The 22,617-nt window shown below is 32.7% G+C and overlaps 1 protein-coding gene and 1 long non-coding RNA gene across 4 annotated transcripts; one reads left to right on the top strand and one right to left on the bottom strand.

Annotated features, from left to right (window-relative positions):
- The first annotated feature begins 14,644 nt into the window (after positions 1-14,644).
- Positions 14,645-22,054, top strand: LOC122292086. 3 transcript variants are annotated; one of them, XM_043100296.1, is made up of 5 exons: positions 14,660-14,717; positions 14,835-14,913; positions 18,516-18,554; positions 19,718-20,723; positions 21,719-22,054. In XM_043100296.1, the coding sequence occupies exon 4, from the start codon at positions 19,729-19,731 to the stop codon at positions 20,719-20,721; it is 993 nt and encodes a 330-aa protein (XP_042956230.1). In that variant the 5' UTR covers positions 14,660-14,717; positions 14,835-14,913; positions 18,516-18,554; positions 19,718-19,728; the 3' UTR covers positions 20,722-20,723; positions 21,719-22,054. The 3 variants fall into 3 exon arrangements, with proteins under 3 accessions (XP_042956229.1, XP_042956230.1, XP_042956228.1); XM_043100295.1 differs by lacking the exon at positions 18,516-18,554 and having other exon boundaries at positions 14,645-14,717; XM_043100294.1 differs by lacking the exon at positions 18,516-18,554 and having other exon boundaries at positions 14,668-14,734.
- LOC122292087 lies at positions 20,014-22,192 on the bottom strand. Its single transcript, XR_006236847.1, has 2 exons — positions 22,056-22,192; positions 20,014-20,834 (listed from the first exon to the last, which is right to left on the bottom strand). It is a non-coding gene; the product is annotated as an uncharacterized LOC122292087 (long non-coding RNA).
- Between the last annotated feature and the right edge of the window lie 425 nt (positions 22,193-22,617).

Below are 22,617 nucleotides of genomic sequence, written 5' to 3'. Positions count from 1 at the left end.
AGGGAAAAAAAATCGAAAAGCTAACACATATGAAAAAAAAAAAAAAAAAAAAATCTCAAAAATGCAACTTAACTAACTTCGGTCAAAACTTATAGAAACATTCATTTCTTCCTTTAAAAGACCTAATAAGAGGAGTGGAGTAACTCCTTATAAAGCCTAATGATGGTTTCTAAACTGTGTAGGACTTCTCAATACACCCTCTCAAGAGTGGGTCGGTTTTTCTGGTACTATCATCGTAGGTAGGTTACAAGAACCCATCATCGGTCATAGGTTAGCCTGCTTCGATACTACATAGAAACACATATTTCTCTCATCAAAATGTCTAATGGAAGGAGTAGGATAACTCCTTATAAAACTTAAGATGAGTTTATTTCTAAACCGCATGGGACTTCTTAATAAAACTTAGGATATTTTAGCCAAAACTTCATAGAAGAAATATGATGGGAAGCAAACAACCATAGAATAATTAATGAAAAATGATATTTGCAATATTAGATGTGTGTATTTTTTTAAAAAAATAAATAATTATAAAATTCACATAAAAAAACTAAATTTTTAAGAATGATGCTACTCATTATCACACATCATACATTTTACATATTTTAAAATTATTTTTTCTTATTATTATTTTTTGTTATTTATTATTTTATTTTATTTTTATTAAATTAATTGAGTTATTCCACTTATTATTTATATACTATATAATTATTTTAATAAATATAATATGTAGTACGTAAGAATGATAAATAGAATAAAAAATAGTAAACACGCATCATTTTTCAGAGGAGATAATCTTTATAAGGATTAAGGCGCTCAAGTCAATGATGATGGGGTGGGGAGTATTAGTTGTCACAGCCCCATTGATCCTAACTTTGACATTACCCAGAACATTGATATTTGACAGAGAGAAGGCTCCTGCCCCAATTGTCCAATTAAGCAAATTTGGTAACAATATTCAACCTAAGGAAAAGTCAGACAAAACCAAAATTTTAGCTTCATATATTTCAAGATTCAAACCCATGAGCCATGACCACAAGTTTAGTAGGAATTTGGAGCCTCACAATTCAAGACAGAATGATCATATAGCAACCCATTTCTTTAAATAAATCTCAATTTTACATAATTATTCTTCATTTTATATAAAAATTTTAAAATAATTGTGAAAAAAATTGTAAGTAAATCATTTTACTTTTTCAATACATTCACACTGTATAATTCTCTTTTCAAAAAAAAAAAAAAAATTACTTTTTGAAAATTGGTATTGGTTTTTCTAGAAATTTATTGTGGATTAGTTTAGTTAGACACTTACATAAGTCTCCTGTTATTGGCTCCCATCACCATGTCATTGCTAACGGTATGTTCTTATCCCTTATTTTCGAAAGGGGGATTCCTTCCGAGTCTTGTCCAAACACTTTTTTTGTTTTTATTAAATAAAGACTTTCTCGTATTAAGGTTTGGTTTGTTTTTACAAATCATTTCATCTTATCTCATTTCATTATTATAATTTTTTCAAACTTTACCATAAAATACAATAAACAATTCAATATTTTCAAATTTTAAAACAAAAATTATATTAATAAATTATATTATAATAATATTTTATTCAATTTTCATCTTATCTCGTATCATTTGTGTAAACAAATGAGACCTAAGTGTTTTCTTTGTCTTGCTTCAATTTCCCAAAATTACTCTAGAATTCCTTATAAACATGGACCCATAATTTGCATTTGATTCATTTGGAGTAAAATTATCAAAGACAGCATAGCTAATAAGAATGGCCATCTAAAAATTTTTAGTTATTATATTTTTAAGTTGGTATGTAGAAAATATCATCCATATTAATTAAATGATAAAATTTAATTTGTAAGATTTAAATTTTAAAATTTATGTTTCAAATTAAATTATGCCGTATAAGCACTTTAAAAATATATATTCTACAAATCAATTTGAGAATAAAATTTTTCAAAAATTTCTATATTGAATATTAGTTTTTCAAAATCCCATATACATGTATGTAAAGAGAGAGAGTAGTGATAATGAGTCATGGTTTTTAATAAGAATTTATTGATTCTATTATAAGATATGAAACATGAAATCATTGTTAGATCATTTCAAGTGCCTAATGATCAAACCTGGTTCACTACAACACAATTTGCATTTTGTGACAGAAGAAACTATCACAAAAGACCAAAACGTCACTAAATAAATTTGGTGAACCATTACCTAATGTGCATCACAGAAAGCAATTGGTAACATTTTACTGTATAACCATCACTAAAAATATTTTTAGTGACGGTTTGAGTTGTTCCATTTGGCATAACATTCGAACGGAACATTTTTCTGTGACAGTTGAAATTTGTCATAGAAACTAACGTTCGAAAGTTAACCCCAACCAATTGGCATTCAAATGATAGAAGGTGACATTTGTTGATTATAGTTCGAACGTATAACTAAATGTTCGAATGTTTATACGTCCGAACTTCAACTGCAATAAACATTCAAATTTTAGTTCAAACGTTAACAGATCAATATTCGAACGTAACAAGTATAACGTTCGGGCATTAGTTCGAATGTTAATAAAGAAATGTTCGAACACAAATGGTACGTTCGGAGATTTGTTCGAACGTTAATCATTTAAGCATTCCAACTTTCCATTCGTTTGAAGGTGAGTACGTTCAAACGTTAAGTAATACGTTCGAACGTTATGTTATAATTTTGTGTAATTAATTTCGAACGTTAGTTCGAATGTGAACTAATATTCAAACGTTTTTTATTTACATTCGAACATACAGATCAGAAATACTAATTTCATAAAATTAAAAATCATACTAATTGTATCATATTACACACCATCATTTAACAACTAACAATGTATTATAAAGTTTCAAAATTAGATATTAAAAGTTATATACACTGATAAAATTGATAAAAATCATTTCTTATTCTTTTATCGCCCATCGCGATTCTGTTGCAATGACATAACACGCTTAGGGCTGCAAACAAACCTAATAGAGTCAAATTCAAATAGAAAGTCAAGAGCTCATTTAGCATATATATATATATATATATATCTGCTCAAACTCTACTCGAGCTCAAAAAAATATTGAGAATTTCTGATCAAGCTCGACTCGTCTAACCTAAATTATGATCAAATTCGAGTACAAAAAATACTCAAGTTGATACAAGCTCAAGTCGAACTCGATTCAAATTTGACCCGCAATTTTATTTTATTTATTTATTTATTTTTGCTGGTTGAAGCACAAATGAGATTATTTTTCTTAATCAACTTTAACTAGAATTATGATAATATATATTAAATTGAGCTCTTAATGCTTATTAGACATAAATCAATGATTCATCACTTGCCACAATATAATTACAACTTACAAATAGGTAAAATAATAATTCCAACATATAAGATATCATATCACAATAAATTATAATTTCAAATGGTAAATCACTAATTACAATTACAATTTTCAGCAAACTTAAAAAAATAATAAAAATAATAAATTATAATTTCTAATGGTAAATCACTAATTACAGTTACAATTTCTAGCAAACTTACAAAAAGAATAAACTGAGTAGCTTCAAAAACTTACAAACTTACAAATAATGCCCATTACAAATATTACCCAATTCAATGACTTAGTGCCTAGTAGCTTCAGAGCTTTACAAATAATAATAAACCAAAAATTATCACAAAAGACAATGATAGATTGATAAAACAACATCAAAACCTCCATGGTACATATTCAAAAATCTGACTAAAGATTGGACAAAATATTCAAAAACAAACACACTTACCCTTGTTTACAAATTTCTATCAAACTTCAAACCTTGTACAGTAAGACCCTTGTCAATTATCCAGTAAGATCAAATATATACACGGTATACACCACGTAGTAAGGATAAAAATTGATAATCATATATAATCCAAATGACCTCCACAAAGTAAACAGCACAAGTAAATAGTAAATACTATTTCTTTGAGCACCAAGTACAAAAAGAAACACTACAAAAAATCTCCTTATAATTATCCTTATTTCTCCATTCAACATAATTATACTTTTACAAAAAACTAGGGCTACAATTCAAATAAGTCAGATATTCAAGTAATCAAAATTACCTAGATCCAAACTTTCAAAAAATCTCAAATTCTCAACCTTGTTTAGCTGAACAACTCCAAGCCTCCAACCTCCAATGAGTCAATAAGTTTGGTCCACAAAAATAATTACAACTTTTATCTAAAACAACATGTCATGTCATTGCTCCTTGTAGTATTTCTAGTAGATCAAATAAAAAAAAAGATTAAAAACCAGCTAGATGCCAATCACCATCGACCTATAATGCAAAACACACACGATATAATTAGCAATATAATATAACAAAATAACAATTCAAAAATAAATAGTATTATACTAAAAAGGTAAAAATATACAACTTGCTACTTAATTCTTGTCAAGGCAGTAAAATCTCTTCATAAGTTGGTTCTTCTATCTAGAAAATGAAATGTAAAATTAGTTAAAATAAGTTCTCAATAAGTTAAGACAAATTCTAGATGGAAATGAAAAATTATTAAATAAAATTATACTTACATTAGATGATTTTTTCAAATCATGAAATACTCGAACCCAGTCAGCCCCACATAATAACATTTCTGCTGTTTCAACAGACATTGATGCACGATAAGGATCAATCACTCTACCACCAGCACCAAATGTAGATTCTTAAGCCACTATAGTAATTGGAATTGACAAAATATCACATACCATTTTAGATAAAATGTAGTATTTTAGATCATTGACTTTCCACCACTTCAAGGTATCAAAATGTGAATCTGAATCCTTACTACAAATATAGAAACATTCTTCTAAGTAAACATCCAAATCAAATTTCACTGGACGAATGGTGTCATTCCTTCTAACGAATGATTCAAACATAGACTTGCCACTCATCACATTCTTCCCCACAACATTGATAGAACCCCTCCAAGAAGAACCTCTGTCTTGAGCATTTTCACGTCCACTTGACTTCACATTAGGTAAACTATAATTTTCAGCATACTCATCATACAACTCATATAAGATTCTCAAGACGGTGTCTATGTTTCTCGTGACTTCATGTTTTGAATAAATTATTGAAAAACAGAATTGAACAAGCATCATATTGAACCTTGGATCCAAAATAGCAGCCACTGCCATAAGCACGTTACATCCCCCCCAATATTTATTAAATTTTGTATTTATCTTCACAACCATTGCTTGTATGTAATCATTTTGGTCAAGAGACTTCTTGTTCAACACCTCTTTTATTCTCCATACCCCAGGAAGGAATAAGTTAGCAGTTGGATACTCGGTTCCTGAGATAATGTTTGTCACCTCATTAAAAACTAGCAAAATTTGACAGACATTTTTCACTTTGGTCCAATCATCAACACTTGGAACATAATTAAAACCTTGATCTCTATCTCGATATATCGGAAAGACTTCCCTAAACTCCAAGGCTACAACTAGCATTAGGTAAGTGCTATTCCATTGGCTAGGAACATCCAAAAAAAGTTTCTTGTTTGGTAATTGCAACTATTTTGCAATATCACTAAACTGCTTGATATGAGCTTCTAATGCAACCAAGTACTTCACCCCTTCTCGAACATAGTCGACAATTTCATCAATCTCACTAAGTCCATCTTTGACCAATAAATTTGTTATATGTGCGCAGCAATTTACATGAAAAAGCTACCCCCTATGGATAACTTCTTTTTCAAACTGAAAACATTTTTTAGAACCCTTAAAGCTACATTATTATATCTAGCATTGTTCACTATTATTGTAGACATTTTGTTCTCAATTTCCCAATCAGTGAAACACTTCTGAAGAGCATCATCAATAATAACCTTGCTGTGTGGTGATGGAACATTACAAAAATTTAAGACTCTCTTTTGTAAATGCCAATCAGGATCAACAAAATGACAGGTAATAACCATATATGAGATCTTTTGACCTGAAGTCCACATGTTGATTATTATACTGACTTTATTCACACCTCTCAATATTGTCTTCAACTTCTTTTTCTCAATCTCATAAATGGATTGACAATCATTTCTTATTGTAGTACGACTTATCTTTTGCCAATAAGAAGTATTAGCTCTCATAAATTCATTAAACACCACATGTTCCATCATGGAAAAATGATACTCGTGATAAATTATCATGTGAGAAGCTAGTTCTCTTTCCTTTTTCATATCATACGAGAAATTTTTCATTACATTCACATATTGAGGACCCTTCATATCAATGGTCAAAACCTTTTGTCTCTTAGAAGTAGCTACGTGTGGAAGACAACTAGTCAAGTGCCTGTGAAAGTGAGTTGTAGAACCTGATGAAGAAATAGACAAGAGGTCTTTGCAAAAGTTACACTCAGCTTTCTTGACAACATTCTTCTCCATTATTTTAAAATCTTTCCAAACTGCATAAGTTTTCTTCCTGGACTTCCTTTGGTATTCATATTTTTTGGGATCCATAGGGGCACTTGGGTTTTCTTCTCCACTAATAATACTATCAACTTCATTGTTCCCATCATCACTATCACACTTTATAGCATTAAATTATTCTCCACCAATAATACCAACAACTTCAGTCTCTACCAATGGACTTGCAGATGAGCATTCAACAATTGGTACTTGTTCATACATGTCTAAAAAAGTATTTTTAGACAAGTAGTGGCAATGTTAGACATAAATACTACATATTAATATTTTTTTAAGGAGAAAAAGCAACTACAAATAGCTAAAGTAAAAAAAAAAAAAACAATTATAAAACATATAGAAACCATTCAGTCCATGCCATAAAATAAGTTTTAGCAAAATTACTTAATAAATTACAGTTTTTCCTAACCATAAAACAAGGAAAGATATGTGAAATGATAATAACAAAAAATTGGACTTTTCAACTCATAATTACATCAGCTTGTTTGGACTCATATATGGGAGTTAAAAGTCCCAAGACACTAGTAAACATCAGCTCATTTTTTAGAACTCATTTACACATCTCAAGACACTAGTAAACTCAAGTTAAAGTTGCTCCAAGAGTTTAAAGAGTACAACCATAATGAGCTCTCTTAGCTGAAGAGGGCTATAATTCAATTATCTAAGAAGGAGAATCTTCTCAAGCTATCATCCATTACAAATTAGCATGTGACTGTTAGTGTGAGTAATGTTAACATATTTTTAAGAAGAAAAAGCAGCTACAAGTACATAATCATTAAGAAACAGTTCTAAAACATATAGAAACCATTCAGTCCATGCCATAAATAAACTTTAGCAAATTCACATAAATAAGCTTTAGTTAATCATTAAATAAGCTTTTGCTTGCCTTTTTTTCAAAACAATTCTAAATCTTTTTTTCACATAAATAGGCAAAAAGTTCAATTTCAAAACAATTCTTTAAATTCCAATCATGGATACTTGTTGGTGAATTACATTTCCTATTAATAGTAAAATAATTATCTTACCTTCCATGACAATGAGATCTCTATGGGAGACACGAGTGAGTCTGAATGTTGTATATTCCTTGCAACACCTACGAAATGACACATCAACTTATGAGGATTACAAAGAGAAAGCTCGTAAATTGATACTGAAGTATCCCTGATTATGTATATATCTTTGTATTGTGGTTCTTTCTGATTATGTATATATATGTTTGCAAATGTAAAATTAATGTCTCCGTTCTTTTTTAGAGTTTGACTATATACCTATGATGCCAATGGAGCCCTATAGGCCATTCATTGCTCATGCACCACCTCCCCCATTGCTTATACCTGTTGCTGAACCATCTTTGCCCACCTTAATAGTCAACCAGATAGAGTATTATTTCAGGTACTTTGACATTGTCAGCCTTTTTCTTTGATGGTTTTACAATATGAATCTATTTTTACCCATCTTTTATCTTCTTAATCTCATCAAAGAAATTAACTACTTATGCACCTATGACTTTTTCATTACAATGATGAAAATTTGGTTAAAGATGATTTTTTGCGGTCAAACATGGATGATTAGGGCTGGGTACTAATTAATTTGATAGCAAGCTTTCGTCGAGTAAGTTTTCTTATGGTTAAGCTATTCCCTCTACTTTTTTTACCATGGTTTTTGTTTTTAAGTTGTATTTTATATATGTTGATAAATTTGAGGATATTTGCACATCTCCTAAGTATTGACCTGTTTTGTTTAATCATAAATTTTGGTGGTAGTTGAGCATGCCAGCTATCAAATAGGACTATGATCTAGGGGAGCTCAAAAATTACCTAACCCATATGTAGTAGATGACTGTTTCTAGATTATCGCCTTGAAACTTAAAATGTGCCTTGAAGCTAATGCATTATTCCTCTCTTATTCTTTTAGGTGTAAGGAGGTTCATCAAGTATAGTGTAGTGGCTTATGGTTTTAGTAACTCACATGCTTGTTCACTTTAGCGGACCTAGTCTTAGCTCTAGTTAGTAGTTGCATGGATTAGTTAGATTTTCCGAACAAAAAGATTATTTGGTATATCTAGTAAAACATCTCGCCCCCTATAGAGTAAGACTATTCTTGTAAGCTGTGAAGCCACAAATGTTGGGTTGGGGTGATGTTGGAGCCATTGTATAGCTTTTTTCAAAAGCCTATAAGAGTCTAAGACTAAGCCCAAGCAAGAAACTTTTTTGGTTCAAGAAGAAGCATTCATGGTTGATATTATGGTTAATGGTTGAACCATTCGTATGCTATAGTAAGGACCAAAACCTAAAACTTAGTCAATACAACACTAGCAGCTCTGCACAAATCATTTTCACGAAATAACAACCACAAGCATTTCCATGCTTATGGCCAAACATGCCAACTTTAAGCATATCAAAAGAAACACGAGAGAAGAGAAGAATATGGTTCAAGAAGTTACAAGTTTCTCCTTCAAGGCTTCTATATCTTGAATGCTTGATTCCCTCTCCTCTATTAGCTTATAAATAGTATCTTCAACCTAGAAAGAACGCCCAAAAATGTGATTACCATTGTCAAAATAAAAAGAACACAAATTATTGGGAGAAAAATTATACAATACTCCCAATCATCTAAATTCACAAGTTCCAATTTTATATGAATTTGTTCAAACTTCACGGAAGAAAAAATAAGGGCCCCAACCCCGTAATTGATGAGAATTACTAAAGAGCAACTTTCATTTTCGTGTTAGCTATATCATCTTAAAACAGAGCACCAAAACAAAATCGAAACAAATGCTTAATCTTACGGCTTACCTTTTACCGATCCATGCGAGGAAACTACCGAAGAAACAGAGCACCAAAGCAATAGCCAATAGGGTTTCCCCCTTTCAAAATTTAGGGTTTTCAAAAATTAAAATAACCCATTAGAAACAGAGTCTGATTCTTCCTCTTCTCTCCACTGTTTACCGTTTGCATGCTTGATATTTCCTCCTTCGAAAACTCAGCTCTCTCGGTTCATGCCTTTCTTGATGAGCTGAGGAACTAAAATTCTGGAACAGATTGGACTCCAAAAGACTCAAATGTGTCACTGCATGTATGGAATAGACTGGAACACGCCTAGTTTGAGTATTTCTGAAGTATCGAGTATACTTCGTCACTTCGAATTCTGACTTCTGAAAAGGCCGACGGCTATCCATCTTCTCCAGCCGAAAACGTCCCACCAAGAGACTGGTGGGAGTCGTGCAAATAACCAAAAGAAAGGAAATAAACAAACTAAACAGCGTAAAAGGAAAGGAAAAAAATTATAATATATTTGAGATTGTACTACTTTATTATTCTATAGAGTCATAAATTATAAACTATATGTAATTGGGATTTTTATTTTCGTCAAGTTTTTTTATTATTTTTAATCACTAAGAAAAAAAATTTAAAAAATAATTATTTTCACTGCTAGTCACTACTAATAGTGAAATAAATAAAAAAATTTAAAGGAGTGGCAAAAAGAATCGAGATAGTAGGAGCCAGGAATTAGTAACTACTAACAAATAAGTTGTTATAAAACGTCACGGAATTACCTAAAAAATAGGATTACATGATTACATCTTACATATTTATGCCTGACTGGCAGAACTCCAACTTTCCAAAATGGATGTATGGAGTTCGAACCTCCCTCCCCCAAACTAATCAAAAAAACAAAAACTCTAACCGTATAGATGTAAGTTGTAAGTTATAACCCTAGCCTTGCTTTATCTATATGCGTGTGACATGTTTGATGTTTCACTTGATATGAGCCACATACACATACTAAAATATAAGCCTATCAAATATCAATGTAATATTAATTCATTGTCACTTTCCCATACATATGGCATCAATAATGCCTAATACATTAAAGTCATTTAAAAAATTACATAATAAAGCTATTAATTTAATATTAAAGTATTCCATTATCCTTGATATAATATTAAATATGGTCAAATAATCAAAATAAGATTAGTTAAGAAAGTATCGCAATCTATTAGAGTTGTTTATTTTTATAAACATTTTATATTTGACTCAATAATTTTTTTATGAACTTAATACATTATTATTGTAAAATAATAAAACATGTTACTTATACATAAACCTAAAAATAACAACATATATTACTTATACAAAGTATCAAAAATAATATATATAGCATATATAATAAAATAATATATGTAAGTATATATGTAAATATATATATAAATATTATGAGTATTGTGACTAGCTTAAAACGAGTCGAATCGAGTTTATACGAATACTGTTCACAAGCCTAAAACGAATCGAGTGGAGATTATATGAATTTTGCTCGTTTAATATTCAAACCAATATTAGTGTTCACAAACAACTCATTTATTAAATGAACTGAGTCCGAGTCGAGTTTATACGAGTAGATCTTGAATTGTTCACGAGCGGCTCTGTTCATTTGTAGCCCTAAACATGCTCTATTTGCACCATCATCTACCGCTATACTTGCTCTTGGACTTCACTGTGTATTCTTTCTTCTTGACCTCTCTGTTAATCCTGCAAAAGTGTCTCTAAATGAGACTGTCACTCTAAGAGAGACTCTAACTCTTGCTGTTTCTACCCCATATACACATTCTTGCACCGTGTAGCTTCTAAATTTTTTGTAAGATTATTAATTTGTAAAGTCGGAGGATGAACCAGAATGTTTGAAAGATTATCCCAAACCTCTTGCCATACTAGATTTGGGCCCAAATATTTGAGTGAATATGTCTATATCATTAAGAGAGGATTCCACAGAAACTGACTGGGGAGGAAAGGCTAGACCAAAAAGACAAATGACTCTGAATTACATGATTTGGGGTATATAGGTGCTCAATTCACAAGGTGCAATAAAAGAGATACCCAACATAATATTAGTGAAAGACTTTACAGATTTCTAACTAATATGAAGTGGTGTTCCCTCTATCCAACAATAGTTGTCTCTCATGGGACAACAACTTACTCAGATCACCTTCCAATCACTCTAAGGTTGCAAGGTGACAGCTATGAAGGGAGGGGTAAAATAATGTTTAGATTTGAAGCCACGTGGGTGGAGTCACAGATTGTAAAAGGGTCATTGCTAAGGCATGGAAGGGAGTTTCAAGAAATAAAGAGTTAGCATTGTAATGGGTAAAATCCAGAGATATAGTGAGAAACTGGAAATATGGAACAAGAGAAGTTTTGATAATGTAAGAAAGAACATACAGAATTCTAGAGCTAAGTTGCATCTTTTGTAAAACATTGACTCTCTTTGTTTGAGGATCAATGAACAAAAGGAAGCTAAAGATGAAGTACATAAGTGGTTGGAAAGAGATGAAATAATGTGGAGACAAAGATTTAAAGCCTTATGACTCAAATAAGGAGATCAAAATATAATTTCACAATAAGGCATCTTAGAGGAAGAGGAAAAATATGATAAAAGGGATTAGAGATGCAGAAGGAAGTTGGCTGGTGGAGGAAAATAAAGATAAAGTGATTCTAGAATATTTTAGAGAGCTCTTCACTGCTCCAAATCAAGGAGGGAACATGGATTTCTTGGAGGGTTTTGCTGAAAGAATTACTACAGATATGAATGAGAAGTTTATTCATGAGTTCACAGAAGAAGAAGTCACCTTGGCTTTGTAGCAAATGGACTCCACAAAAGCACCAGGACCTGATGGTATGATGCCCATTTTTTTTTCAAAAATATTGGGATGCTGTTGGAAAGGATGTGGCATCTATAGTGCTTATTGCTCTAAATAGTGGTAAGTTCCCCAATGACATTAACCATACTTTTATTACTTTCATTCCCAAAAAGGAAAAACCTAAGTTAGTTGCTAATTATATAAGTCTTTGTAATGTAATTTATAAATTGATTACAAAGGTCCTTGCTAACAAACTTAAAGTTATCCTTCCAAATGTGGTTTCTTATTCATTGTCTCAGGAAGACTCATCATTGACAATATTTTTGTTGCCTATGAGTTGATCCCTTTTCTAAGGTAGAAGATAGTTGGAAAAATTAGCTATATTTCTTTGCAGCTTGACATGAGTAAAGCATGCGATAAAGTTGAATGGAGGTTTTAGAAAAGCTGGGTTTCCATGAAAAGTGGGTGAGTTTGATCGTGTTGTGTGTAAAAACAATTTCCTTCTCAATATTGATCAATGGTGAACCAAAATGACCTTTAAAAGTAACTCAAGACTTGAGACAAGGAGATCCTCTATTCCCTTATCTATTTATGTTGTGTACTGAAAGCTTGATTACTCTTTTACAACATGCAAAAGTAGGTAAACATATTGATGGAATTCAAATTTGCAGAGTGGCCCCTAAAATAAATCACCTATTGTTTGCAAATGCAAGTGTTTTTTTTTTTTGTTTTTTGCAAGGCTAACATGCAAATTTGAAAACCTCCATAGTCTTTAGCATGAATGCCAGTACTATGTAACAAGAGGAAATCATGGCTTTTTGGGGTGTTCATAATTTTCAGCAGTATGATAAAGATTTGGGACTGTCTCTTGTGATAGGTAGAGCAAAGAATAAGGATTTTTCTAATTTGAAACATAAAGTATGGTTGAAACTTCAAAGCTGGAATGAAAGACTGCTTTCTCAAGGGGGAAGGAAATTTTTTATCAAAGCAGTGGCTATGTCTATACCAACTTACACTATGAGTTGTCTCAAACTTCCTAGAAACTTTATGAGTTGGAAAATATGATAGTAAAGTTTTGGCGAGGACAAAAACTGAATGAGAATAAGCTTTGATGGGTAAGTTAAAAAAAAAAATGTGTGAGCCAAAAGCAGAGGGGAGATGGTATTCAAAGATTTGCAGATATTCAATATGGTATTGCTAGCTAAACAGGAGTGAAGGATACTATAGGAGGAGTCCACACTATTGCATAAAGTGTTCAAAGCAAAGTATTTTTCAACAACTAGCTTCTGTGACTCAAAGCTAGGCATATCATCGTCATACACACCAATTTGACAATAAAATTTTACAATATATATCTCATACACCAATTTGAGAAGAAAATTTTAAAATATATATTTTACATACCGATTTGAGAATAAGATTTTTCAAAAATTTATATATTAAATATTAAGATAAAAAAAGAGTATTACTGTATAAAAGAATTCCTTCAAATTATCACTCAATTTGTAATCACCTCAATCATATCCACCAAACTATAACAAAAATTGCAACACACCCACTTTTTCTGTTAAAATGGAAAAGTTAACCATCATAATATTAAAAATGACAAATTACAATTATTACATTAAAAATAAATAATCTTTCAATATAAATTATTTTTATCAAAAAAATTTTTTAGAAATACAAAAATTTTACACAAAAATAAAAAATCAATTTTTTTAAAAAAAAATCTCATTTATTATTTTTATTTGATAAAGATATTAATGTTCGGTTTGGCAGTTGGAAATTTTTATCTCAAACTCAAAATTCTCATCTCATCATTATAATTTTTTCAAATTTATATATAAAATATAATGAATAATTTAATTTTTTTAAATTTTAAAATATTAATAATATTAAAATATAATATTTTAATATTTTATCTTAAAATTCAAAATTCTCATTTTACTATTAAACCTAACGTAACTCTCCAATGTGTTGACTCTGTTGACATCGCCTCAAAATAGCACTTTTCTTCTTTTTTTCATTTTTTGTTTCTTTTCTTAGGACAAGATTTTTAGCAATTATTAGAAACTTTGAATAGCCTAATTACTACGTATAAACAAGGAGTACATACTAATTACTACGTATTGACATAATGATAAAAAATAGAATATAATAAAAAAAAGATTTGGAAATACAGATAAATTTTAAAGGTTATATATAAAATAAAATAAAAAAGAGCTATAGATTTTGAGAGCTAATTTTTACGTTTTTTTATTTGTATATGAATGAATGTAAAATATAGATATTTATTTATAAAATAAATTATATTTTTGAGAATAAAAATTATAAAATAAATTATTTTAAAAATTAAATAATCACGAAAAACAAATCGAGATAATATCGTATTAAATAATTACGATATTAAATGATTAAATAATTACGAAAAACAAATCGAGATACACCCGTGGCAGCGAAGGCCACTGCCACGGTGTACTCTTTCCTTCTTGTTATAACTCTCTTTGAAGTCGGTCTCTTTTAGTAAAGCGAATCCTTAAGGGCATGCCACAACTGCTCCCTTCGCTGCATCACTCTCCTTTTTCGACTCAGCATGTAACCAAAAAGCACAGGCACAATCAAACACAAATTTCTTCAAAACGCCTTCTGTTTCATTGTGAACTCGCTTCTTTCTTTCTGCTTTACGTTTTTGACATGTTTGGTTAAATTTAGGTGGAATGTTTTGGAAGAGGGATCTGATTTACCCGATTACTGTTAACGTACATGATCACGATTGCCCGGGAACACAAAGGTATGCTCCTTTTTTTGTATTTTGTTTTATTTAATGAATTTTTCTTTTTACTATATTTTCTGAATCTATCTTGTGGTTGGCATATTGTTATTGGGTTTGTAAAAGATCGAGAATTTCATATGAATTTGAGTATGCAGATTTTGTGGTGGCCCGTGTAAATATGTGTGTTTAAATAAATAATGTGTTGGTGTATGATGTGAGGATGATAAGTATAAATTTTCATACCTTTAATCCTCAGGATTATAATATTCTACTATGCTTCTGAAACCGACATGACGGGCAACCCCTACGGCAGCCCACTCTACTGACACTAATCCGGTGGTAGCCATTTTCATTTTGGCGGCTTCACTCATCTATCAGTATTCAATGACTTAACACTATGCTCATATATAGTACCAAGGCATTTTAATCCAGCCTATGGGTCACCCCTCCATGATTTGAACTCATGACGTGGTTCCTAATTGCCTAATTGTTAAAGACCCAACCATTGATCCAGAAATCTTAAGACTATTGGATACTAATTCGGTTAAATCTTTAATCCTCAAAATCATAATACACTATGTGATCTGATCAGTTTATGCATGCAGAGTTTTTATTTTTATTTTTTTTTAAATTTTGTGTAGTTTATGCAATTAGGGGTTGTATTCAGTTTGGGTTATAATGCTATTATTAGAAACGGTGATGCTAGGATGCCCTCCAAAAGTGTCCCCCTAGTGTATTTTGATTTTTTGTTTTTTTTAATGTTAAAACACACATGCACGCACAAATTCACTAGTGGTAACTTTTTTAAACATTAAAAAAAAAATACACTAGGGGGCACTCTTGGGAGGCAATTTGGAGGGCACCCAAGCATTTTTCTATTAGAATCAGAATGATTTGGTTTTGAAGATGATATATTATGATTTAGCTCTATCTGAAGGGAAAGTCTGAAGGAACCTGCAGTTGCCGTGAGAACGAAGCTAGTTCCTTGTTTCTCTTTTGATAATGATACTTTGGTTCAAAGTGTGAGTTCCATCTATGTTGTAAAGTATATGAGACTTGGTTTCTTATTAGCATTCTATCCTAGAAGGATATGCAGTTTTTTGTGGGTAGATTTTGACATGCTGGTATGGTTTGGAGAATGCTTTTAGTGTTTATCTTGGTTAGGATGTTGTATAGTTTGACATGGCTGTCTTGTGTACTTGGGCTATGCCTGTCTCTATTAATAAACTTTGTTTACTTATCAAAAAAAATAAAAAATGAGTTTGACATGGCTGTAGGTAGATCCATGAATTGATGGAATAAAAGTTTGTACCCAAAACAATGTGTTTGTTTTAATAAGTACTAGAAATTCATTAAAAGCCAAAAGGTGCACCCAAGTACACAAAAAATATACAAGAGAACCACATATAAATGGAAAAGGAAAAAAAAAAAAAAGGGTACCAAACTATGCCCTAAACCCACCAGGTCCTATTTCCCAGAAATATACTACCCCTCTGGATATTTTCCAACACCAAACACTACAAGCTACATACTGAACTCCTCATAAGGCCCCAAAAAGCACCCTGAACTCTCCACAAGTAAAACCAATATTGAGGACTGCTTCCCTAATCAAACCCAAACCACTTCATGGTGTGGACTGATGTGCCCACAATTAATCGTACCATTAGCTATTAAGATTTGCAAACTCCTAATTAAACCCAAACCGCTTCATGGTGTGGACTGATATGCCCAAAATTAATCCTACCTTTAGGTGCCATGATTTGCACACCTTTAGTCATGGTTAATGGAGGGCTACAACCTTCTTAACTCCGTATTGCCTTTATACCCAATTTGGAAGTAGAGGCTAAGGACTTTCCATCCTCAAGACTTGCTTCAATGCTTCTAAACATTTGCTCAAGTGCTTCCTCATAACCATTACAAGAAAGTCCCACCACATCGACGAATATCCTCTATAGTTTTCAAAACCCAAGGTGAGGACTTTTTTCTTAACTCTTTTAGCGACTGACAATAGAGCATCTCCATCCTTCCATTTTAACTACTCAATGAGAGGGGGGATCCTATTCAGATAACATTTCCTAATTCTAGGTCAAACTGATAAAGAGCATCTTTATCCTTCCATTTTGTGTCCCTCAGGAAAGACAATAGAGCTCCTCTAACCATCACACCTATATGTTGCCATCACCGCAAACCACTCATACCTATTTGCACTTTTTTAGGCAATGAATTTTTATTTTTTTTTAATTTTTTATAAGTAATAAGAAATTTTATTGATATAAAGATAGGCATAAGCCAGGTACACCGGAAGTATACCTTTTTAGGCAATGAAAGTTTTATTACCATCCTTTGTTGCTTTTGACAAAATAATCATCTTGTCGCTTCAAATAAGATCCTCCATCGTGATCATCAGCCAGTCAATGTTCTCCCACCCCAGCAACCTAACAAGTGGCATCTCTTGACATCTTTCAATCAAACAAATAAAAGACCCCCATTGTCAACCGAGAGTTCAAATTCTCTTGCCTCTACAGCAAGTATCCTATGAAAGCCCATTTTCCTAGATTGCTCGACGTGGAAGCCCATGAGAATAACACAATTTGTTATTTGACTTAGCACTTACTATTTTGACAATCATTTTGAAACTTGGGATTTTAATTAAAGAAGAAAATAAACTTTGCATCCTCCAACTATCAGTATGGGAATAATGACCATTAAGATGGATGGGAAATAGGTGATTCAAACAATCTTCAGTGTCATTTTAGCAAGGGTGCACCTTGCAATTTTTTGGTAGTTTGGGGTTGCAATATCAATTTGGTAGTTTGGAGTGAGTTTAAAACGTCTGGTAGTTAAAGGGTGCAAATTGTATATATATATATATTTTAATCAACCCAGGCTACTTTTTGGATTTGGACCTTAGTTTTGAGTCAACTACCACTACCTTGTAGTCTTCCAAACAATGAGTTTTCCCTTGCGTTCGTTTGATTTTTTTGGTAAGTAAATCATGGACTTCTTTACTTTATTTAGTTGAACAGAAAAATTAGGAGAGGAATAATTTTGTGTTACTATTTTTTGCATTCGTTTGATAGAGGAGATAAACTCGACTCACATAGGGGGTAAGGACCGTTCTTGAAAACATTGAATTTAATGCCAGAAACCCTTGTTCCTTCATACAAGTTTTATGCAAAAGATCCATCAAGATTCATGATACTCCAAACTTAGATGCTAAGCGATAGATTATTTAACAAATTCATTAAGAACGGATTGCTGGCAGCAATACCAAGAAGCCCTGAATTTGAAATTTTTGTCTCTGTTAGATATGGCTTAAGGTTTGGAAACATGCACTAATGATAATCTCACAGACAACACATAGCATTGCTGAATTCATTGCTCGAAAATCAGATATCCACATCTAGTTGCTGCCCTTAAATTACAACTAAATAAAGAGAGAATTTTAGAACTAAATGGACAGCACAACAACTAACACCAAAAGAGAGAATTTTAGAACCAAAGACCCAGTATAGCTTGCTGGAAATCTCATCAAATTACACCCTTAATTGAAAGTTCATTCCTTAGCTAAATAGTAATAATTTGATTAGGGATTGACATGTTAATGTGTGTGTTTATAGGTGATTGTTGACTCACTCATTTGTTCTTGAAGCTAAGAGGTAAGTAATTGCAATCAAAACACTGTTTGTTCGATGTGTATATAAAATGTCTTTATTTATTTTGTATGATGGACTCATGAACGTGTTTTTATTTCTTTAGTATAAATGTGATTTTTTTTAATCACATGTTGTGTTTAATTACTATATGGTAAAGCATATCCATTTATAGTTCTTTTGATGCACTCTCTATTATAAAAGCATGCGAATGCAAATGAAATTTTATGAATGCTTCTTCTATGCGATGATCTATATACATTTAGTAGTGATTATGAATGCATAAAAGAAAGAAAAGAAAAGGTAAAAGGAAAGAAAATAAAATTGATTGAATGATTGTATGTCCTGTGATCACGAATAACAGATAATGGGGCAGATGACAATGCCAAGAATGGCTCATTATATGTGCACCCGGTGATGTTCATCTCCTTTATTATGGGATTTCGCCCAATTCCTTGAGTGGAATCCTTATTGTCAAGATGCCAACCCTTGCACATAGTGTGTAATCATGTGTAATGACATTTTGCATGTAATGTGTTGTAGATGTTTAGATTTATGCATATTGTTCAAAGGCAAAAATTTAATTAAGTTGTGGCAATGTTTACCGTTTGATATGCTGCTTGCTAAGCATTCAACACACTTCTGTTTTTATGTTTTGATTGTCTAGCTGAGGAAGTATTTGATGATGAGTCCACAGGTTAGGAGTATCTTATAGCGATTATGGCAAGACCAGACTTATGCCTTGTTTGTTTTCAGAAAACTTTTCATCTCATCTCATCTGCGAAAACAAATGAGGCATTAGTTTTATGAAATTCTCAATAATTTATTTATGTATTTTCTTGCTAAATATGGAACTTTTTGGAAAGCAAAAGACTATGGTTTTTTATTAAGTGCTTCCTTATGACTTTTATTTATGAAAATTTTAGCCTTTTTTAAACATTTATGGAATCTTTTATACCTGTCTCGTATGTGATATTATGTGAGCGACATTCCTAATCCTAGGGGAAGGGACCTTACAATTCTGGTATCAAAGTCCAGGCTCAAGAGATTCTGTAGATTTCTAAACCTAAGAAAGAAAAAGAAACTTGGCTTGCAAAGAGTCAAGTTAGAATTGATTGTTGTTATTTTCTGTTTTTTAATCTCACAATTGCTAAAACTACTCAATGTAGGCACTTAAAAAATGGCGCCTACCACCAGGAATCACCCAAACGCACACCAAGATGAATCCCTAGATGTGTGCAATGAGGATCATAGGAGGGCTCTGAGGGATCCCGAAGCCCTTGTAGATGCCACCACACAGCTATTCAAGGCTTTTACCAATGGACCAGCCGTGTATGCTGGACAGGCACATTGGGAAAGTAAGTTTGATCAGTTCTGCCACCTGCATCCCCCTATGTTCGATGGCAAAGCTGATGTAATGGAGTCTGATAACTGGATAAGCAGGTTGGAGAAGATTTTTCAGGCCATCAACTGTACTGAGGAGCAGATGGTTGAATTTGCCACATACAATCTGGCTGATGTGGCTGACGTGTGGTGGATCTATACCAGAAAGCTGATAAAGCAAGAGCTTGGTGAAGAATCCCCAATTACCTGGACACGATTTAAGCAGGTATTCAGGGACCAATTCTTCCCTGAGGTCTTTAGAGAGGCCAAGGCCCGAGAGTTTGCTGATTTGAGACAAGGCGATATGTCTATACATCAATATGCATTAAAGTTCATCGAACTTTCACGCTTTGCCCCCTATCTGATCCCAGACGAGTCAAGGAAGGCTCAGAAATTTGAGAGAGGACTGCATCCACAAATTCTTGATAGATTAATTGCACTGAAATTAGGGAATTTTGATGCGCTAGTGGACAGGGCAATGATCTTAGAGGAGTATCTGCAGTCGAGAGAGGAGCAATTCGATAAGAAAAAACGTAAGCAACAGATTACCGAGCAAAGCCAAAGCAAGAAGCCCTTCCAGAGTAGTGGTCAGAAGCCACCACAGAACAATAAGCCACAACAGAAGGCTACCGGACAACATACCACGTGTCAGACTTGCGGCAAGATGCACATGGGGAAGTGCTTGATGGGAACCAACACATGCTTCAAGTGTGGGAAACTAGGACATCTGATTCAAGATTGCCCGCAGATACGTACACCCCGATGCCAAGATGACCAACGATGTGGTTGAAGGTACTCTTCCATTATTTTCTTGCCATGTATCAATTATGTTTAACCATGCTCTTCATTTCTAGCAAATTTGCATAGTTGAGCTTAACAAAAACCAAAAACTCTCTCCGATCCCTAAAAATAAATAAATAAATAAAAGCTTAAAAAAATTTTGTGTACAAAAATTTAAAATAACCCCTAACTGTCACCACAAGTCCTAGATTCCAAGTTTTGGTTGAACTTCAACAAGGGCCCATGGGCCAGATTTGTCTTTAAAATTGTGTGATTTAAGATTTATATATTGCTATTGTTGGATTTTTTGAATTTTCGGGCCTTGGTTTTACATGGTAGTAAGTGGGTTATGCTAGTGGCTTGCTGTCCACATTGGACAGCTTGTGGCGCCAGCTTGGTGCCCAAGTAGTTCAGGATAGTTGACCTTATATATATATGTATGGAATGTTTTCTCCACACAAAAGTCGAGCTTTTGTGCATATTCATAGGCCAAAGACTTTCCTTAGTTTTTTTTTTTTTTTTATAAGTGAATTTTACTTAGTTAAATATGGAAGGTATTATGTGGTTTAAATACTGGAAATAGGACTTGGGACAGATTAGGAAGCTTCTAATCTGTCGGGCAGCAGAATTTCGAATTTCTGCAGCCTATTAGGCAAGTTTTTGTGAAAATATGTGATTGAAATTCAACCACACATCTTCAGACTACATAGGCAAGACATTTTCCAAATTGAGCACCTTCCTTCTTTGTTTGCTTGGCCTTTTGGAAATCTCAAGGGACTGAAGCCTTGGCTACACAGAGATTCAGCACAGATGAATCCAGAGTTTCTCCAACAGAAACAAATGGATCCAAAACCATTCTTTTTTATCTCCTGCGTCAATGTCTTTACGTATCAGCTCCAGGAAACAAGCAGCTTAGGATTTGGCCCTCCATCTATCTTAGTTTATTGGAGAAATCTATCTGTTTGAGATATCTGGAAAGCTTCACTCACTAAGTTTATCAAATCCAGATGTTACGGAGGAAGAAATCCCATCTGTGACAGACCTTCTCACCCAGCAAGAGAAATCCATTAATGGAAGGAAGGCCATCTCATGATCGGTGGGATTTGGAAGGGAGTTGGGGAAGATGACCTACTTGCCATAGAATCTGAGGCAAGTATTTTGCTTTAAATCACATTTTGAATAGTTCTAGTAGTCAAGTATGGACAGACAAGCTTATTTTGCTTATTTAAAAAATGTACGGACAGACAATCTGAGTTGCTGTAGTAATGAATATGCCGAAAAGCAGTTGTGTTATGAAATTAGCTAAATGTAATTAAGTAATCAACATGGAAATTGTTATAATACCTTGCTGACTGGGCTATTAAGCTATGATCATCGGCATCGCAAAACCATCAAGCCGATTGCATACTGTGATCATGATCATGCGGTGCGGTGGAGGAAGTCCTGCAGGGGCGACCTGAGAACACATTTACTGGTCACATGAACACAAGCAGAAAGGGTGTCATGTGAATAATAAGAATGCCCACATGCATGTGATCTCATGTTGCCCCTGTAAGACTCATCCACCTTTAATTTACAGGACTTTCTTGCCTCTTTCCCAACAATTTGGTGATGTCAATGGTGAAAGATATTTCATCTTATATAGCCACAGCAACACTTTTAAATCGGTACTCTGCCTAAAAAACGTACTACACCTCAGTACTTGCATCAGATTTCTAATACATATTATCAGTTCGTACAACTTTGTACTCGCTAGTTGCTATTTGAAAATTGCGTCGTACCATTTGAAACTTCGCAGGAATAATGGAGAGACTTTTATACCATTTTAATGTTGGAAAATACTAGTTTCACAGAGGATTTACTCTACCGAAATGTTTTTTAATTTTTTTTTTTTACTTAGTTATTA

Source organism: Carya illinoinensis, chromosome 13, assembly GCF_018687715.1.
Source record: "Carya illinoinensis cultivar Pawnee chromosome 13, C.illinoinensisPawnee_v1, whole genome shotgun sequence".
Lineage (NCBI taxonomy): Eukaryota > Viridiplantae > Streptophyta > Magnoliopsida > Fagales > Juglandaceae > Carya > Carya illinoinensis.
Note: the sequence above shows the minus strand (reverse complement) of the source record. Positions and strands in the feature narration are given on the sequence as shown.